This window comes from Pollicipes pollicipes, unplaced genomic scaffold (genome assembly GCF_011947565.3).
Source record: "Pollicipes pollicipes isolate AB1234 unplaced genomic scaffold, Ppol_2.1 Scaffold_5724;HRSCAF=6776_pilon_pilon_pilon, whole genome shotgun sequence".
NCBI lineage: Eukaryota > Metazoa > Arthropoda > Thecostraca > Pollicipedomorpha > Pollicipedidae > Pollicipes > Pollicipes pollicipes.
In genome coordinates, this window is record NW_023596746.1 from 25,580,009 (window position 1) to 25,599,684 (window position 19,676).

General features: G+C 48.9%; 1 protein-coding gene and 1 long non-coding RNA gene across 2 annotated transcripts; one reads left to right on the forward strand and one right to left on the reverse strand.

Moving 5' to 3' along the window:
- The first annotated feature begins 7,722 nt into the window (after positions 1-7,722).
- On the forward strand, positions 7,723-12,264 carry LOC119103571 (uncharacterized). The gene is made up of 4 exons (XR_005094779.1): positions 7,723-7,809; positions 10,033-10,158; positions 10,741-10,896; positions 11,641-12,264. It is a non-coding gene; the product is annotated as an uncharacterized LOC119103571 (long non-coding RNA).
- A 4,687-nt stretch (positions 12,265-16,951) lies between these two features.
- LOC119102870 (uncharacterized) lies at positions 16,952-19,366 on the reverse strand. Its single transcript, XM_037226321.1, has 3 exons — positions 19,355-19,366; positions 18,545-18,746; positions 16,952-18,121 (listed from the first exon to the last, which is right to left on the reverse strand). Exons 1-3 carry the CDS (start codon positions 19,364-19,366, stop codon positions 17,898-17,900), a joined length of 438 nt encoding a protein of 145 aa, XP_037082216.1. The 3' UTR covers positions 16,952-17,897.
- Between the last annotated feature and the right edge of the window lie 310 nt (positions 19,367-19,676).

Genomic DNA, 19,676 nt, shown 5'->3' on the forward strand with positions numbered 1-19,676 from the left:
TAATCGACTCCAAAATTGGTTTTGCTCCCTCCCACCGAAGCACATACAAATCTTTGAACCACTTCAAAACCCATGCACATTTGAAGAAAAAAGGCAACTGATGTATCAAGCAAAGATTAAACAACCGAGACATGGAAATGATCACCGGTCATGTAATTGGGTGGCGTAACCTATCATTTGACCATCAGTTGGGTCGCACTTTGCGTAACAGGAACAAATCCTACGGTCGTAAATTTACATGGAAATTCGCGCATTATTGATGTCAAAAACACAGCAACATAAACAACAAATATTTGCATTTTGCATCTTAGCATGTGGTGCACGTACACAATCGTTGAGCACATAAGCATACGTGTTTTGTTTGACTGAGGACTCATTTATCTTGGTTACAGTTCCCGGACGAATGCTATGGTTCTTGATGAATTCTTACCTATTTGTCGATCCACAGACGAAAAACCTCTGCACTCAAAATGCGCTCAAACCTCTGTACAACACACAAACGATGCACATTAAAACAAATATTTGTATTCTGCGTCTAAACATGTGATGCACGTACAGGATCGTCCAGCACACAAGCATGCCGGTGTTGTTGGACAGGGCTCATTTATCACGGCTACAATATTTGGGCGAATGCTATGGTTTCCTTATGAATTTTCCACCTTTTCGTTGATCCTCAGACGAATCACTGCGAGAACATACTAAGCTCCATGGGGTTTCGCCATTGGTATAGCTAAAAACAGCATGGTCAACTGTGATCGCAATTACTGGCACACGGTCCGCTCCAAGCCGAGAGCACATCTGACCATCAGCGCAGGTTGCATCAGCGCCAGCATTTTTTCAGCAGATGATTCACTTCAGCATCGTCAACACACTGCAGGACCAGTCTCCTTTCAAAAGGCGTGTAACATGCTTGAGAGCATCCCTGCAAACAAAGACATACTGTATTTCGATTCATGCGCACATCGGAGGCTTAAAGTTGGTAAACGAAGGCGTGGCTTGGAAAACGGTCAACTTGGAACGGAGTTCACGTCGCTGGTTGTGGCTTGGGGAAACAGCAGCTCTGTAAACTTTCAATGGGCGAGGATTTTTATGCGTTAAGTGGCCTCATGCCGAGCAAATGTGAGCGCTGGGAAAACAGTTGACGAAAGAACATGTTGGGAAATAATTGGAGACATGGTAGTGGTCAACATTGTCATTGTGAAAGCTAGCGACATGATCTTGGTCTTTTGCACAAAGATTGACTACATGCTGACCCCAGCGGTGCACCACCCTACATAACACACCTAGCGCCCGAAGTTGGTCGTCACGGATGAAGCTGACGCTGAATACATCGGGACCCGCCGCAAATGTCCCACCAGGTAGCGGCGCTAAATGAAAAAAATAAAACATGGATTATTGGGCCCATGAGAAGCAAAATTTGTGTGCCCACTTTACCATGACATGGGTTTTGTTGCCTTTGCCGGTTCTCAGAAAAGGAGAGGTAAAACAACAAAAACGTCAGACACCGAAATTGAAGACAGAAGTATTCAGGTACAGTGGCCCAGGTAGAGCACAGGGGCACAAGCCCCTCCCCCCCCCTTGGTTTCCTAGGGAACGTCGATTAAGGGCCTGATTTGAGGGCCCGAAGGGCCGGCCGGAGAAAGTACTCAAGTGCCATTCCGGCGTACTGAATTGATAAGGGACATATAGGGCCTAAGGGACATTTTCCACTGCGGCAAAGCAGGGGCCCGACGATTTAAACCGGTCGGGTTCCCTGCACCCTTCAGGGCCACAGTTCCTAACATGCAGTCCTATGTTGGCAAGGGGTCCAAATATGCGAAGGACAAGCGTTCGATGAGGCCCGAAGAAGGTCCCGGGTACCACCGAAACCGACGATCAAGAGCGCGATTGGAGGACATGATGGACCGACGGGCCGGAAAAAGATCCAAGGCCGTAGGACCATGACATAAACTATCAATAAGAGGGCACCGATTGAGGACCAGAGACAGTGCGGGACTCTATTTCGGCCAAAGACCACCAACACCGAACAGCTTGCTCCGTGTCAGTCTGAGCTCTGGGGACCATTTCCCAAACTGGTAACAGAACAAACACACGATTTGCATTGGTCGGAACCCCTGTACGAATGTGGGGCTCCTGTGACGGCCAAGGGCACACTGTGCGGGACGGAGTGCCATGTGCCTTCAACAAGGGCCTCGAGTCGGCCAGGCACTGTTGCCGAACGGGGATGGGGAGGGACGACGAACGACAGAGGGCGTCTCGCGTTGGTTGGGGCCCTCTGACAGTGAGAGGAAACCTGACAACTTATGATGAGAATTCCCATTAGGACCATTGAAGGGCCCTGTGTCAGTCGGGGCCCCAGTACCAAACGTTGAGCCCTCCAACCAAAGCCAGTCATGTGCCCGTTAAGCCGAACTGGACACTGTGTGCCAATTACTGGACCTCCTGCCGCGATCAAGGATCTTGTTGCGACAAGGAGGGTTCCTGCCTCGCTCCGAGGCAAGTGGACGGGTCAGAAGGCTTTCGAAGTCAGGGAGGGAACCATTATGATATGATATATCCTTCCAAGGGCCCCCGGATCGACCAGAGGACCCCGCCGTGTCGCCAGAATGACAGCCAGAATGAACCCTGCTCTGGGCTGGAACAGCCTTTCAGTCCTTGTTCGGGAACGAAGATATGCCACGTGGTGTTCTGCTCAAAGGGCCCGTTCCCCGGATAAGTTTTGGAACAAATTGGGTCGAAACAATGTCAAAAATTAATATGGCCAACCCATGCTTTTCCTTCGAACGTTCATTCTTTTTAATAATCCACTAGGGAAACAAATTACTTCAAAACGTTTCCAGCCTGCCCGCTCGCAATCTGTGAACAAGAACATCCTCGGTCGTGGTTGCAGTCTTTGTATGACGGAACGGCGTTCGGCCAATTTAAGCAACATCAGGGGATGAAACCCATGCGTGCGAGAATGACCGTCGTAAAATAATACTTCCGAAAATCTTTCAAAATAAACCCCTACCGTGAAAAGATTAAACGGTGGTATATCGTTTATTTTTTACAATTTTGAGGTTTTCCACCTTGCTCACTAAATTTGTGTCCGCTCATTGTCCACCGTTCACTGTTAGCTGCCGGGCCGACACCGAACAGCTTGTGGGGGCTGCAACGCCGGGCGTAGAGGTTTTTGCTGCTAAGATTTGGGAGCGTGTCTGTTCAAAGCTAAGTTACATTGTTTGTATCACTAATCGATTTTGATTGTATGCTTAGCATTTCCAAGACCAGCATGGGTTGGCCATCTTAATACAATTATTGACCTCTTTAGATCTACAATTTACGTTCACGGAGTCCTCAGTAGGGCTTTGCAAGCTCAGTATGTTAAAGTTTTCCGCAGAACCCAGATCGAAATTTTGGCAAATGCTCTCAGTCCTATCACTCAAAAAAGAGTCCAATGCACCTTTAGGAAAGTAAGTGCACGGGAAAATTGCCCCATGCAGTCGTCTGAGACGGCTGATTTCTTCAGTTTACTGCCTCATCACATAACTGCTCCCACTTCTTACCACACGGAGATCATGATCTAAGCAATTGATGTAAGACTGTAAGAACTTGGTGGGATACCATATAGAATGTTAATCAATATCTCTGTGGAACCAAGATCAAAATGTTGGCAAATCTTCTCAGTTCTATCGTTTTGGAAAGAGTCCAAAACACGATTATGATTTAAGCGCGCCGGCAATTTAGTCGATGCAGTCGCTTGACGCCTGATTTGTTCATTTTATAGCCTTATCATAAAACTCCCCCCCCACTTCCTATCATACGGAGTCCATGATCTAAGCCATCCATATTAGATTGCAAGGGCTTTGATTAGATGCCTTGTGTGTGATGTAACATTCTAAATCGAAACTGTGGAAACAGCGTTAGTTCACATATCTTTGGCTCAATCTAGGTGTTCCGCTGTTTGTCAGTCAATTTGAATTCAGTCATGCAAGCAGAGCCAGCAGACAGCTTGGACGTAAACTCGCCTCAATGTGCTCTGCGGTACAACCTATGCCAGCAGAACGTTAGCCTTTGTGAATGCTGTTTCTGGATTGTTTTGCTATCTCCTACCGGTCTCTGCTCGGAGCCTCGTGATATTTTGGAATATTACGAAGAGTATGCATGTGTGAACATGAGATGAGCATTCCCCTTAAAGCCCCAATGGAGGATTGCGTTTGGAAATCGTCTTCTACGTGGAGGACCCCAACGAAGCCGCACGCGCCTAGCACTACGCTCGCGCTGAACTCAGTGATGTGTCGCTGTTCGTGATCTCTTTGCACTGGGCTTGAGAGCTTGTGCGGTAGCTAGGGTCTTGGTGCGGCAGTTACATTCCGGAAACCTGTTGTGGAAGAGCTGCGACGTTTGCGTGAATGACGATTTCGTTACAATATCCCAGATATCGCAGTGCATGTAGGCGCCCAAAAAAGTGCTGTGGTCTGAAAGGCCATTACGCACATTCCCGAAACTACGCACATACGTGCATCAGCCATGTGCCATTGAAAGAGAGGTGTCCACTGCAACTGCATTCGTACCCACGAAACATCTTTGAGGCAAAAAAAGCCCACCAGACTGTTAATTTGTAAACACGATTGTTCAGTGATAGCAAAAAGCAATGCCAAAGGTATTCTCATACCCTAGTCGCGTAAGGCCACATGAACTTAGACGTGCAGCGGCGTAATATCTAACCTACCAAAAATGTTAATATTTGGGATCAATAATGAAGTAGGTAGCTTCTTGCAGACAATAACAGTGGTTCGTCGGCTAAAGTCTTAGATGCTTCCTTCAATAACCGAATTCCTCTACATCCTTAACAGGCGACAAATCATGCGAAAAATGCTACTTGCTGAAATGCTCATCGTTTTGTGGGCAACGTTCAACACACGTGTATGGAGTTAAGGTCATGATCTTAGCACCAAATCAGATTTCGGACTAGATGCACGACTGCACTACAGCGATGCCCGTCCCATGGAACTCCCACGGACTCCAAACACATCGCAGAAGCAAATGACATTTTACCTTCATTTGTATGATTTCTAGAACGCTTGATGTGTGTACGTTTCCGCCACTGTTAACTTGCACGATCACTGTCACACTGACACCGGCAGCACTGCCCTCCGAAGCAGCCAGACTGTCCCGACAGTGCGGTTGTCGACTCGGCGGCATCTTCTTGCAGACCGATTGGCCTTGACTTGGCTTTGAAGACACCTGCGCGATTTCCTATTGTTGCCCTCCCGCCATTTAACGCTGTCTCGTGCTCTGATGCAACAGACCGTCATTGTGAGCACATTCGTATTCCGCCACGTCCGGAAAATTCCGCGAGTCAAGGATGGCAACTATGGGCAGTGACTGCTACGATACAGGAGACGAAACACACCCGACATGGCAAATGCCTTGTAACCTGAAAAAGCCACACACGACCAAGGGCCCTGAAATTGCTACCGCGCAACGCAATCAAGGACTGAAACAGTCATCCGCCCAACATGATCAGGAGCCCCGACACCCGCCGTAGGGTTCGGCCCAGACCCACCGTTGTCAGTGCCATGTCACAGACAGAAGCCTAGACACGTTTAATATTACTTTATACAGTGTACATACTTTATACAGGGGGCCTGATACATCTACGTGCCCAACGTGGCCAGGTGCTCTGAGACAGTTAAAGCATTAACAGCAAGGAACCCCGTCGCGCTGAGATCGTCAGCAAGGCCAGGAGTTCCGACACAGTCATGACCCATAACGGTCAGGACCCAGCACAGTCAAGGGACCCTGTTCACAGCCATAGACCTCCAAACTTATCAGGGCTCCGACACGGCGAAGGGTCCGACTGAACCGGGACGACATGAAAAGAGGCCCAAAACGATCTGGGCTCCAACACCGACACTGGTCATCACTGTCACTGCGCCGCCTGACGCAGTCAGAGGTTCGACATGGCCATGGATCCAACATGGACCCTCACGGCCACAGCATCAGCAGTGTCAGGGTTTTAGCATGGAGGGGGCCCAAAAACGGTCGTAGGCCCCAACACAGACATCCCCAAGGCCAGGGACTTGCTCCGGTCGGGGACTCCAAACGACAATCACGGCCGGGGGCCTTCGACACGGCTAGGGACATAATAATTACGGGATAGACGCTATCAGGGGCTACGACACAATGAGGGTTAAAGCAAACCCATCGGCCTCGTACAATCATATATCTAGACATCGCTAGGTGTTAAATACGATCATTGACAACCGCAAGAATATCTTATTCAAGAATATAGTCAAGAACACTGAGCAGGTCATGAGCCCGATAGCATCAAAGGTATCGAGCTGTCAGGAGCTCGAACCACGGACCCTAGCATTGCTTTTGAATTACACCTATTATATAGACCAATTCACTACGTGGGCTTTCCGCTGTTGTACGTTAGCATACATTCAGCTGACGAATATTTGTGTTTATGTGTCACTCATGGTATGTGGGTACATCCAACGTCCGGGAACTTGCCAACCACAAATGGCTCCGCTCACTACCGCACTCCGAGTAATGCACACTCCAAATGAAATAGTGGTAGGATGTGAGCACATAAAAATTGTGTGCCCGCGAAACAAATCGACCAGCGCTCGAGCGAATGTCGTAAAAGGACGCTCCAGAACGATTTTTCTTCAATCAGGTTGTGTGGACACGGTATGTCCCCACAAACCAAGATATCCCCACATCCCAGGTGTATTACATTCTTATGTGTCTGTAAAATAAGTATTTACAAACACACATACACACACACACACACACACACACACACACACACACACACACACACACACACACACACACATATATATATATATATATATATATATATATATATATATATATATATATATATATACACACAAAAAGCTGAGACTTCATGAACACGGTTGCCCATGGGTATATGACGCAAACCACTCCGTGGCCGGGGCGTTCTTCGACGCAGTGAGTGGCGCTGCAGCGCTCGACCAAACCTCATTGCAGGGTGCTGTGCTAGGCTACGAGGAAGGCCATTATAATGCGTGGCAGCTCGAAAACGCCTTCTTTCCATCTTGCTGCGTGACCTAGGCGCGAAAAGATCTCCATCCTGCCGTGTGTGACGGTCTCGGGTTCGAGAAAGCACCCAGAACTCACTGGCCTGCGGTTGTGTGTCACCAGAACAAAGAGTCTTGAAGCGTCAACGTGTAGAATTTGGCCAGGTCTTTCGCAGAGAACCAGTCAGACTTCTCCAGCACATCCGACGCGTAATAGAAAATTTCGCCTCAAGATCGCTTTTGCTGCCGTATTAATGCCTTTTTAGATCATGTAAATATTGTTTTGAGCGCAATTACGCTTGCATGACATTTTAATGGCGCAGGTAATCATCAACTAGCCCAGCGCAAACCGGTCAAGCCCTCACTTTACGATAGGGGTGTAGAGGTAGCCTGGTTCGTAAGTTGGTTTTGGAGATAGATTGGCTCATTTTTCACTACTCAGTCCCCATTTTTCCAACTTATGTTGAGAAAAAGGCTTACCATCATTACGCTGCGTCGTATTTCAATCATCATTATTATGCTTTATGATTATATCAAACGGACGCTGCATTGTACCCACCACAGTCTGTGTGCCAGTGACGTCACAGTGGATGCTGCTAGCAAAACAAGCTTTCTATGGCCCACAATGCTGGTGACCGGAGTGATGACAGGCTCACCCAGCGGACCTTGATTCGCAATGGCTGCGCCCGGTGGCGTGGTTGAGGCGGCCGGCCCCATAACCATTGGATGCGCAGATTTTCTTGCCTTTCAGGTACGTGGAAGTTACTATAACTACGCGGATTTTTTGTAAGGACGTTAGTGACTCCCCGGATTGTCCATCGGCTCTTTTTTAACCTCAATGCCCCTGGTGTGGTTGGACATAATTGACAAACTGGATTTAAATGAACCGCGGGTTGATTTAAGTCGTTTGTCATTAGTGACTATCAGTATCACCATCATTATTCATTACCACAAATTACCGCTGGTAAAAGTTTGAGCCCAGGATAATGCAAGACAAGGCAAGAGAGGTGGATAAGGTGTCCTAAGCCATTTCTTGCTGGAGTAGATACTTCGATTTATGCTACTCAATAGTGCGATTTGTTGTGCTCTCTGCCCATGCAAAGACTAAACCATCCATTAACTTTTAATATTAGAGGTCTGTGATTTCAGATTTCAGTGGCATGTGGTTTTATTCTGACTTACTATTATATAAGATGATTGCATAATTTGTGCATTGTGGTGTCAGTTGGTTCATTGATTGCAACATGGCCATAACTGGTATCAGAGCCTGTGCATGTCTTAAAATATGTAAAAGTGGCCCCAGAGGAAGCAGTGGCCTTTTGCCTTGACATTTACTTTCCAAATGAGTAACATCTTGCTTTATGTAATGGGTCAGGGTGTACTTTCCTACCTAATGTTAGAAAAAATCATTGTACACCATTTCGTCGTGTTTAAGGCATGACATACCGTAAATAATCTCAAAACAGGTAGAATCATGCTCCTACCTTCGGAATTTCAATAACTTCGATGGCGGGCCCCCGAGCGCCGCACGCACCGCACTGCCTGGACTCCCCAGCGCCGTTTCCGCGTTGCTGTTGCATAAATACAATATTTCTGCATACCAAGAACTGTACAAAATGTATGGGACCAAAGTAAACCATTCGTCATGTTTAAGGCAGGACAACCATAACCTAACTGCGAACCATAAAAATATTTACTAAACATAAACCATATTTACCATAACCATATTTACCATATAAACCATATTAACTGCAAACCATACTATAAACCATAACTATAACTATAAACTATACTATATAAACCATACTATAACTATAAACCATATTTACTGTGAACCAAAAAAATGTAGGGGACAAGGTAGCAAGAATCCATGAAATTTGATCCTCGACGCCAACGGGACCATGGGTTGCAGGGGGGTTGGGTGGGGAATGTAAAGCAAAATGAGAACATGGCAGCTAAATAAAAGCTCACTATATGGCACCTATATATGGCATGGAACATGGATGCCAATGAGATGCTGGGTTGAAGGGGATATAGGGTGGGGAGGTTAGTTTAGGTTAGGTTAGGTTAGGTTAGGTTAGGTTAGGTAGGTTAGGTTAGGTTAGGTTAGGTTAGGTTAGGTTAGGTTAGGTTAGGTTAGGTTAGGTTAGGTTAGGTTAGGTTAGGTTAGGTTAGGTTTAGGTTAGGATATGTTCTGGACTATTCTGGCCTGCGTGTTTCATAAATGTACCTAAACTCGATAAGGAACGATGTTGGTTGCTTTATTATTGTTACCTTGGTCCCGTACATGTTTTATGGTTCTTGATAAGCAGGAATATTGTGCTTTCGCAACAACGTAGAAACGGCGCTTGGAAGTTGAGGCAGTGCGGTGCGGGGCGTGCGGCGCTCGGGAGCTCGCTATCGTATTTATTAAAATTCGAGGGTAGGGGCATGATTCTATCTGTTTTGAAATTATTTACGATATGTTCCGCCTTAAACACGACGAATGGTTTACCTTGGTCCCGTACATTTTGTAGAGTTCTTGGTAAGCAGAAATATTGTATTTACGCGACGGCAACGCAGAAACGGCGCTGGGGAGTCCAGGCGGTGCGGTGCGCGCGGCGCTCGGGAGCTCGCCATCGAAGTTATTGAAATTCGAAGGTAGGAGCATGATTCTACCTGTTTTGAGATGATTAACGATATGTGCCGCCTTGAACACGACGAATGGTGTGCAATGATTTTTTCTAACGTTAGGTAGGAAAGTACACCTACACCATGTAATGTTTGGCAAAGGAATTAAATCTGGCATTTGAATTTCTCATGAAGAGAACTTAGAAAATCCATTCATCAACCCATCACTCTGTTTAATTGCTTATAAGAACATCACCAGGATGTTTTGTTCTATGTGTTGTATGGTTGGGGTTGCCTTGCTTTTAGGATTGAATGCTCAACACTTTTAAAGGTATCATATATTAACAATGGAAATGACTTTCAGGAGGTGTTAAAGAAGTCTCGCACCATAGATGATAAAATCATTTATGCACTTAACAAATCATTGCCTACACAGTCTTTTGAGGGTCAAGTGGATGCATCCAAGACTTGCAAAGATCTGTACTCAAAGGTTTGTTGCATATTTTTGTTAAGGTGATGCACATGATTGGAATGATGGTGGAATTAATGTAATTGTTCTGCAAGCAAGCAAATTGTAGTTAGTGATGTACTGAGACATTAACAGTGTCATCCACCAGCTCTGCATATGTTACTAGGCTGTAAATTTATTTTACCACCATCCTGGCCAATATGCTATTTTCATTGTGCAGCTAATAGCAGACCCAGTAGATAAAGTGACTGACATCAGGTGTCATGTTTCTGTGACAAGTGGAGAAAGCCAATACTGCTAGGTGGCTATGCATACTCATTGATATGTTGAACACATTGTCATGTGGTTCGCAGGTCGAGCCGAAACACATTATGTGGTTAGGAACATGTGGGTGTAAGAGTCAGCATCCAGTTTACAAGGCATGCATATCAAGTACTAGGATGACCCATCATTCAGATAATTTTTGTTGCTGAACTTCTTTGAAGTGAATAAATCAAATACCATTGGGGTGCTATGAGCACTATGAGTAGAGAAAAAGTTCTGCTCCACGTCCTGTGTCTAGCTTAACAGTTTCTTATTGGAGGATGCTGTGTCTGACCACAGCTAAGGGAAAGCTACCGTGCCCGTGGGGCAGCAATCAGGCGCTGTGTGGAGGAGACAGCTGGCCATGTGGAGGCATTACGGCAGCGGCGTGAGGTCGACCAGGACAGCCAGGACAACTATGACTTACTCAGGGAGCTCCGGAGGGAGCAGTCCAAGGTACTGGACTGGATGCGACCACCAGTCCGCGGTGATGTGGTGATCGTAACGTACCAAGTGCATTGTACTTTCAGATGATGATAACTTTGAGCTGCATCTGTCGGTGCTAGTGTTTTAAAATTAACGGCTATGTCCCACACTATCGCCATCACAAAACTTTTAATACATCACGCTGCCTAACCATTGAACATCGACGCCTAAGTCACACTTCTAGAAAAATCAGTATCTTTCCAGGCTGGTAGCAATGTAATTGGTTTAGGTCTCTGCACGTCAGATTATCTCAAGGGTAGTTATTGGTTTGGGTCTCTGCACGTCAGATTATCTCAAGGGTGTTATTGGTTTGGGTCTCTGCACGTCAGATTATCTCAAGGGTGTTATTGGTTTAGGTCTCTGCACGTCAGATTATCTCAAGGGTGTTATTGGTTTGGGTCTCCGCACGTCAGATTATCTCAAGGGTGTTATTGGTTTGGGTCTCTGCACATCTGATTAGCTCAAGGGCTTCATGTAATTTTGATCTGGTCGGACAGAGTGGGTTGTTTTTTTCGTGTTAAACCTGTACTTCGAGGGGTGCCTGTAGTGTAGTGGTTAACACAGACGCGTTAATAGTGTTGGTTAACGCGCAGCGGTTAACGCGTCTGCGTTAGCCACTGCGCGTCTGGGAAACCAGAGGTACGGAGTTCGATTCCCCGCGGTGCCCGCCCTTCCCGCCACTTCCCGCCATAAAGGCTGTGTCTGCATCACCAGCTGCGGTTATACCGGTCGGAGCTGAGCGTAGAGGAAGTGGTTCGCGACCGGAGCCGAGCGATCGTCTCTGAGCGATGTCGGCTCTTCTACGCGCCCGACCCATCTACCGACCTGCTCAACAACTAGTGACTGCCGGCCTGGGGCGGGCCCGGCAACAGCGCGCGCGCCGGCAGCCGTGCGCCGGACCAAGCGGCGGGAGGCCAGAGTGAATGGGGGCGTGTCTGCCGGTATGAGCTTGCGTTGTTTGTAATACACTGCGTGACTTGGTGCCGATGGTGTGTGCGAATACGGGAGTGTGGCCGCCGCCCGGCCGGCACGCAGGCTGCTGCCAGGTGCTGAACAGGCGGTCGTTGTCCCCGTAGTCCGGTCGTGGCTGGCTGTGAGCCGGCCAAGCCGACTGCCCACGGTACAGCGCAGTTGTCGCGCTGTCGTGCTCAGCATGGCGGGACGCGCTGCCTCGCGTTGGAGGCAGCGTTTCACGCGGGTAGAGCAATATTGTGAACTGCTTGTTCCGCCGGACCATCTATGGGCGTACCTTTCAAGCATGTGTTCGTATATGTGCAACTTGTTTGGAATATTATCATGCACGAGTCGCGGGGTCGGCAATGAACTTTGCATGATTTACCAGTTGTGTGACGTAACATTCGACAATCCTCGCTAACTTGAGCACAATTTGTCGGCGATTTTGATATCAGAGGCTATTACACCGGATGGTTCTTGCAGTATGTATAACCCGCGCATGCACGGATCCCGGTGAGGGAATTCGCGAACATTCGAGACGATCGCGGTCGTTAATTGCACCGTCAGATCATGGACCTTTTGATGAACTGTAAGCCTAGAATGGGTTTTCAACCAAAACTAGTTGCGAAGCCGGGTATAAATGTAGCGTCGCAGCGGGGTGCTTGCAATATTTTTACATGTTATTGCAACCTTGCAGGTTTTTCGCAGATCCTTCTGGTTGGGTTCTTTATCCTTTTGAAAACAATGGAGGCGATTCCATACTGCTACCATGCTTTGTTTGGCCGTAAACCGCTGCTGCGACATAATGCACACCGTTGCAACAATTTCCAAAATCATGTTTAAAGCCTCTTGCCTTGTGGAAGCACCGAAGGTGGTTCTAGGGTGTTACCTGGCCTCGTTTAGCTGCGAACTGCTCTTTCAATATTCTGCAGACCTGCAATAACTTCAAAATCCCCTTGTGGTTATTGTGCCTCGTCAGAACAATGAAGGTGGTTCTAGGGTGCTACTTTGCTTCATTTGCAAACCGCTTTGGCGACAATACCCCAAATCCCCATAGAGAAGCTATTGTGTCCTGTGAGAACATTGGGGTCGTTTCTAGGGCGCAACCTTGCTTTTTTTGGCCGTGCATCGCTTTTCGACATTTTACAACATTTCAACAATTGGAGAATTTCGGCACTTCAGGGCTTCATTCTCCCTACAGCCGTTGGAGACAATCGCGGGGTTCTTCGGTGCTCATTTTGCCGTTGGCAGTGGCTTCAGCGTTCTGCGACATTTTAAAACAACTGTGATAGTTTGTGTCTTGAGCTTTGAAGCCCGCGTGGCCGATGACGCTTCATTTCTTCATGACTTTTTTATTCAATGATGGTGGTACCCCATGTGTTCATATAACCTGACCGTTTTCAAGTCAAATTGCACTCAGTAATGTGCTGCGCTCCATTCTCCCTTCGGCACGTATACTGGCGTGAGGCTGGCCAATTGCTTGTGAGACCCACAGGCACGCCACTGCTCGGGGTGGAAGCTGAGGTTGGGTTTAGCAACATAATGATATAGAGAGCAGTCCATAGAGGGGTTCTTCCCTGCTGCGCCCACCTGGCACGGCCTTGGCTGTGATGCGCGGTTCAGGGCATCTCGTCTGCTCCCTTCCAGTGTGTATACAGCCTCAGCATTAAGGTTAATTTTAATGTTAGTATATTTCGTCTATCCATCCTCTTGCTGAGCTGCCGCCGGTTCCAAAGGTCCTTTTATTTTTCCTGCTTTCAATCGACTCAACGCCTCCGGCCACTGTCACGTTGCATTCATTCATCACATTCCGTATCAACTTCCGTTTCACAATTTTGCCCCTCTAGTCCCATCCAGTGGCACGTAGGGTTGGGGTAGAGTGCTGCTGCCCAAAATGCTGCCAAATTGTGAGGCTGTAGAAACTGTGAACCCACGTTTGCAATGTTATTTCCTCCATATCTCGTCACGTCAGGCCGTTCTACAAGGGCGTCTTGTGCTATTTGGGTTGCGGGTCAGTGACGCATAACAAGATGCACTTGCCTTGGATCCAGGGTTTCCCCCATCCTTGGTCGCCCAGGTAACTTCCTTATCCCTAAAGGGGTTTGCCTTCCCATTGCCAATGTCTAAGGACTTTATGACTGGTATCGTTTATACCGACGTCACAGAGCGTGGCGTGTTTCGCGAGCGTTTTTGCGAGATCCTAGGAGGACTTTAACGATTCGCACCTTTTGCAATGCCTTGTGACATAGTTCCGGTATTATGAGAGCTGCTCGGCTGGCTGCTCCTCCCTCTTGAACGAGATCAGCCCTTCTGCGTTATCACTTCTGCTCTGCTCTGACGGCCCAAGATCCTGTCTCTATTCGCAGTTTCCAGTGTTGGCATGCATCATGGACATGGAAGCCCTGCGTACATATCGTGCGTGCCTGCATAGTCATCCTTGGCATCACGCGCCCGCTACGTTGTCATTAGTTCATCGAGAGTGTCTTCGGCTTGCCCCGACAACATGGCAACATCGAGAGAAGGCCTTTTTCCTTTAAATCACGCGTGCCATGCGTAGAATGCCCCCTTCAAGAGCCTGAGTGATCTGTGCGCCTTCGAATAGGAGTTCAATGATTCGTGACATTATTTGATCAGTGCTGTCCATAGTATCATCGTGCCCACAATTGAGTCATTATTTACGCTGCATTCGGATGCAGGCCATACCGTGGATTAGGAGCAAGTGAGATATATCGTGTCCAACGAAACCCCGTTCATGTACTTGGTGTAATGTTAAAAGTTATCAGGATTTGCGACTGCGCGATAAAACTTAACTGCAGCTAAAGTTTATTGCCCTGACACTGAGAGCGCTGCCGCGCAGATGCTATCAGAGTGACTATTTCGAGTTGACGTAGTTGTCCAGCTTAATTGGCGGGTGCTTGTTATGTCATGTGATGTCAGGTTAGGTCATATTCAAACGGGTGTTATGCCCGGAATGTCGCAAGAAGTCACCTAGAATTGATTCCTGCATTACACTTATGGCATGCGTGGACCGTTAGCAACCAGTGCAACATAATACATAGGGGACAGACAGAACAACGTCTGGTCCTGCTCGGTCCCCCAATTTTGGACTTAGCGCGGTACCGCCTTTGCCGCTGAACCCGTAACACGCGCTGATTCTGAGAACGCAGAAATGTCTTAGTCTGCATCTGCTCATCCCTTCTGTATGGTGAGCATCGACAAGACAACTAAAAGAAAGGGAGTGTTCCACATTTGTGCCGGGTTTTGAACTGAAACGCCCCGTTCAAAGATTGTTCGAAATAGTTTACAGCCCTTCCCTTTTCAAGGCCTAAATCCCAGTTTCTGAGCCACACGCCCGCGAATATGTGCTATTTCGGGTTGGCAAAAGTCAGTTAGGCATCCAGGGTGCTATAATAACGCCATTTGAGTTATGTTATTCCAGTAAATGTGGGGCGCTCAAAGCCAATAAACATGTAATCGTCGAATCGCCTTTGCTGCCGCCTTCCACTTACGGTCGTCCCGCGGGTACCGCCGCCTTCCGCTTACGGTCGTCCCGCGGGTACCGCCGCCTTCCGCTTACGGTCGTCCCGCGGGTACCGCCGCCTTCCACTTACGGTCGTCCCGCGGGTACCGCCGCCTTCCACTTACGGTCGTCCCGCGGGTACCGCCGCCTTCCGCTTACGGTCGTCCCGCGGGTACCGCCGCCTCCGCCGCTTTTCACCGACGTACGCCTTTAGGTGGCGTCGCCACCGCCGCCGCCTTCCAACGACGGCCTCCCCTCAGGCGCCGCCGCCGCCGCCGCCTTCCAACGGCGGTCTCCCCTGAGGTGCTGCCGCCGGCCGCTGCCTTCCAATGACGGTCTCCCTCAGGTGCCGCCGCCACAGTCGCTGCCTTCCAACGACGGTCTACCCTGAGGTGCCGCCGCCGCCGCCGCTGCCTTCCAACGGCGGTCTCCCCTCAGGTGCCGCCACCACCGCCGCCGCCTTCCAACAACGGTCTCCCCTCAGGTGCCGCCGCCGCCGCCGCCGCCTTCCAACGACGGTCCCCCCTCAGGTGCCGCCGCCGCCGCCGCCTTCCAACGGCGGTCTCCTCTCAGGTGCCGCCGCCTTCCAACGACGGTCTCCCCTCAGGTGCCGCCGCATTCCAACGACGGTCTCCCCTCAGGTGCCGCCGCCTTCCAACGGTGGTCTCCCCTCAGGTGCCGCCGCCTTCCAACGACGGTCTCCCCTCAGGTGCCGCCGCCTTCCAACGGTGGTCTCCTCTCAGGTACCGCCGCCTTCCAACGACGGTCTCCCCTCAGGTGCCGCCGCAGCCGCCTTCCAACGACGGCCTCCCCTCAGGTGCCGCCGCCACCCCCTTTCACTTCAGGTCACCCCTCCCCAGGTGGCGCCGCCACCTCCTCCGCTGCGCTGTCTACCACCCGCCTCTTTCCATGCTCTGCCGATGTATGTGCATGTTTGGCTCATGTGTCCATGTTTTCTGTGCTGTGAATAATTACTTTATTGGTAATGTAATTGTGCAATGCCATGTAAATAGTGACAATATCGGTGGAAATCATGTCACTGTACCAGTCTAGCTAAGACTTCACATTAAGAACCAGCTGGGCCAGTAGCCAACAAACTTAACTAAGTCCCAATTCATGCGTTATCGCTTTGTATGGTTTTGTGTACCATGGCATGGCCTTAGAGGTCGGCGCACTCTAAAACCCCAATCATCATTATATCAAGCCGCCGTCGACACCCTCCGTGCCGCCAGTGGGCTGCAGGACATATTCCTGGACATGGTCCGAAAGCATCCTCTGCTTAAGTGGGAATTCCTCGGAGATTACATCACCGCGCAGTCAGCAACAGTCGGCCATACGACCGAGCCCTCTGCGTCTGGGCGACCACAACCCCCTCCGCAGCCCGCGGCGCCAGGCACATCCGGACCTCCGCCATCTGGCTCGCCCCTGTGCTGCCCCTGTGGTGCATCTTAGGCAGGTAGCCCACAAACGTTGAATCAAATGCACGATCAACACTGGAGCAGCGATTGATGACAATCCAGTGTGACCACATCAAGAGTTGTACATATTTATTTATCACAAAACCATCGTATTCTCTCCAAGCAGTCATTCAACACATCCAGCAACCGTTTAAAACCACGGGCGTCGAAGCGCACCAAACACACGACAGGCAGATCCAGCAAACCTTTGCCCATTACGACAGCACCTCTGCTAATTACGAGATATCAGCAGAAAATCCGTGTTATAGTGTCACCCGGAAACATTAAAGAAGGCACCAGCTTACATTTAGATGGTTCTTTAAAATGGAGGATACAATTTGCAGGCACAGGCTAATACAGCAGGCTGTCGGAACGAACGTGCCGTTTACAAAACGTAGTTAGCATTTAAGCAGTAACACAAGGCGAAAACAAAGCGAATAGTCATCCCGGTAATGAAAGGAATTACCAAAACACGAACGGAGGAAAATACGGATACATTTGACGATCTTTCACTGAGTAAAGGATGCATCCAGCAAGGAGCGCTTCATATAACTCGCTGCCAACGGTGCTTTACGAGGTCACTGGGAATCACGCCGGCATTGTCGCAGATCCACCGCGCCGGCAGCTAGATATCGACAACTCGTGTTAATGACTTCGCGACTGATATTGTCGTAATGAACATCAGGAGATGGAGCCAGAGCGAAAGACTGAACTGCAACCTGGAGCACGTGGATGCTTTCCTTGCCACTTGCAACCGGGACCAGACCCGACCAGATACCGCCACGGAACAGGTGCAGCAAACGTGCACTACGAGCATCCGGCCAGGGGAATTCGACAAATTTGAGCGCCTTCTACACTGACATTGCTCTTGGAGACCAGATGAAACAGTGTCAGGTTCTGAAGCTTGGCGCAAAACGCTGACAAGTTCCATTTCTATTGTACAGCTTGGCATTCCGTGCATTGCTTTTTCCCATCGATCATCACGACCTGCGAGCGATGTGACACCCCACAATCCCGACGCGGTGCCATTTGGCGAATCTTCAATCCGCTTGTTCAACATTGGGCTTGAAATGGTTAACAACGTTCACCACCCAGCTATCGTTAACCCCTTTTGTGTAGTTCCGGATGAACCTGTAGTTCCACACGGTGAAATCGGGTAGCTGGTATGGAGGCACGTATTCGCTTTCCGACAGCCGATCTCGGTTCGCGAAGTTCGAGTGTACGTGGGCGCAGACGGTCACCTCAACCCAGCGCTTTTGTATATCTGTAAGGGAAGAGACGGACGGCAATAAAAACTGAATTCGCGAACACCACGCGATACTGAATGCGAATGCAAGTCTAGCAAGTCAAAGTTTTCCAATCATTGTTGCATGACATTCATCATAAGTTAATGCTTGGGAACATAACTATTTAAAACGGTGACAGCTTACTGTTACGCAACAAAGTTGGATCACACCAGCTGCAGTGGAGCGAATGGACACTAAAGTCGTTACGGTAACCGCCGAAGGTAAAATGCAGCCGTCATGATGGGCGCTCTGGCGACTACGCTAGAGAAAATCTAACCTGTTCCCATTTCTAGGTTTCCTGTTACTGTTTGCGCTGGAGGGTGGCAGCATGGATATCCAAGCACACGAGATCCCCGACTACAAACAAAAAATACATGCTTCGAATTTCCATCAGAACTTACCGTCATCTTCCTCTATGATCATGCCGATCTCGTAGGGGAAGATCGGCCCTATATTATCCCGGATAACCTTCAGATCACAACGCTCCTTGACCGAGAGGGTGGCGTAGTTCCTCTCGATCTCTGCCAGCGCCTCCGGCGTCACCAAGCCACGAAGGCCAGCGAAGTCACCGTTGGCCAGCTTCTCCGAGACGACTAAAAGGGCCTGGACGATAGGTGATCATTGTCAGGCACCGTTGGGTATGGAACATGCGTAGACGATGATGTATGTAGGTAGCAGGGCTGTTAGCTCTGCGTGGCCTGTCAACAAAGACGTATTCGCCGAACTGGCAAAATCGGAAGCATACTAGCCTTTCTAACCCATCAGGTCATCCATTCATGAAAGCCTCGCATAGTCAGTGCCCTAGTTGCCCCTAGTGCCCTGAGATGACCGCGCCCACCTTCCCTCTCACCCGCGTCACAACTTGCTGAAACGAGCAATGTGACACAGGTGTGCCGACCATGTGTTGTGTCCACAGTGAATGACAAGAGGAAAATAGACAGAAACCATCGCTCTAATAGCATTCCAAATATTGAGATAATTACTCTGAATTGACAGACGTCGTTGGCTGTCAGATCGTATGCCACAAAGATTGCCGGCGACAAATACTATGATCGACCAACGTGGTCAATGACGCGAATGGCCGCAGCCGAAAACATAACCAGTGACAAACGTCTGTGATAATGATCGCCAGGGCAAACCGCGCATGACAATATCGTACGGTTGAAACACAGCCCAACTCACCCTAACTCAACATGTGAATGCGGCTATACCCCGGGTAGCATTTCGTCAAGGTTTTTGCCATCGGAATATGGTATTCTGATGATTGCTCCGTGAGAGGTAGCGAGTTTTCTGAGATGACGAAACCTTTTCGATGAGTTTCTTTCCATGCAACGTCGTCGGAACGATGCTACATTTTACCCATTTTGAGAGGCAGGCCCCTGCCCCTACCCCTTTTTCAGCCCTGTTCTTAACCCACAACCCTTTATTTCGAACGTTATTTGCTCCTTACGATTTGTGACCTTGTGAAAATTCACATACGCCATATCAACATGCGACGATCAACATTACGTACAATCTACTTGATTTTTATCC

What these genes read in the sequence shown, in the direction of transcription:
- LOC119102870 (XM_037226321.1), bottom strand. An exon ending in GATCATAGAGGAAGATGACG is followed by an intron (nt 18,122 to 18,544) that starts GTAAGTTCTGAT and finishes CTTCCCTTACAG; the next exon opens with ATATACAAAAGCGCTGGGTT.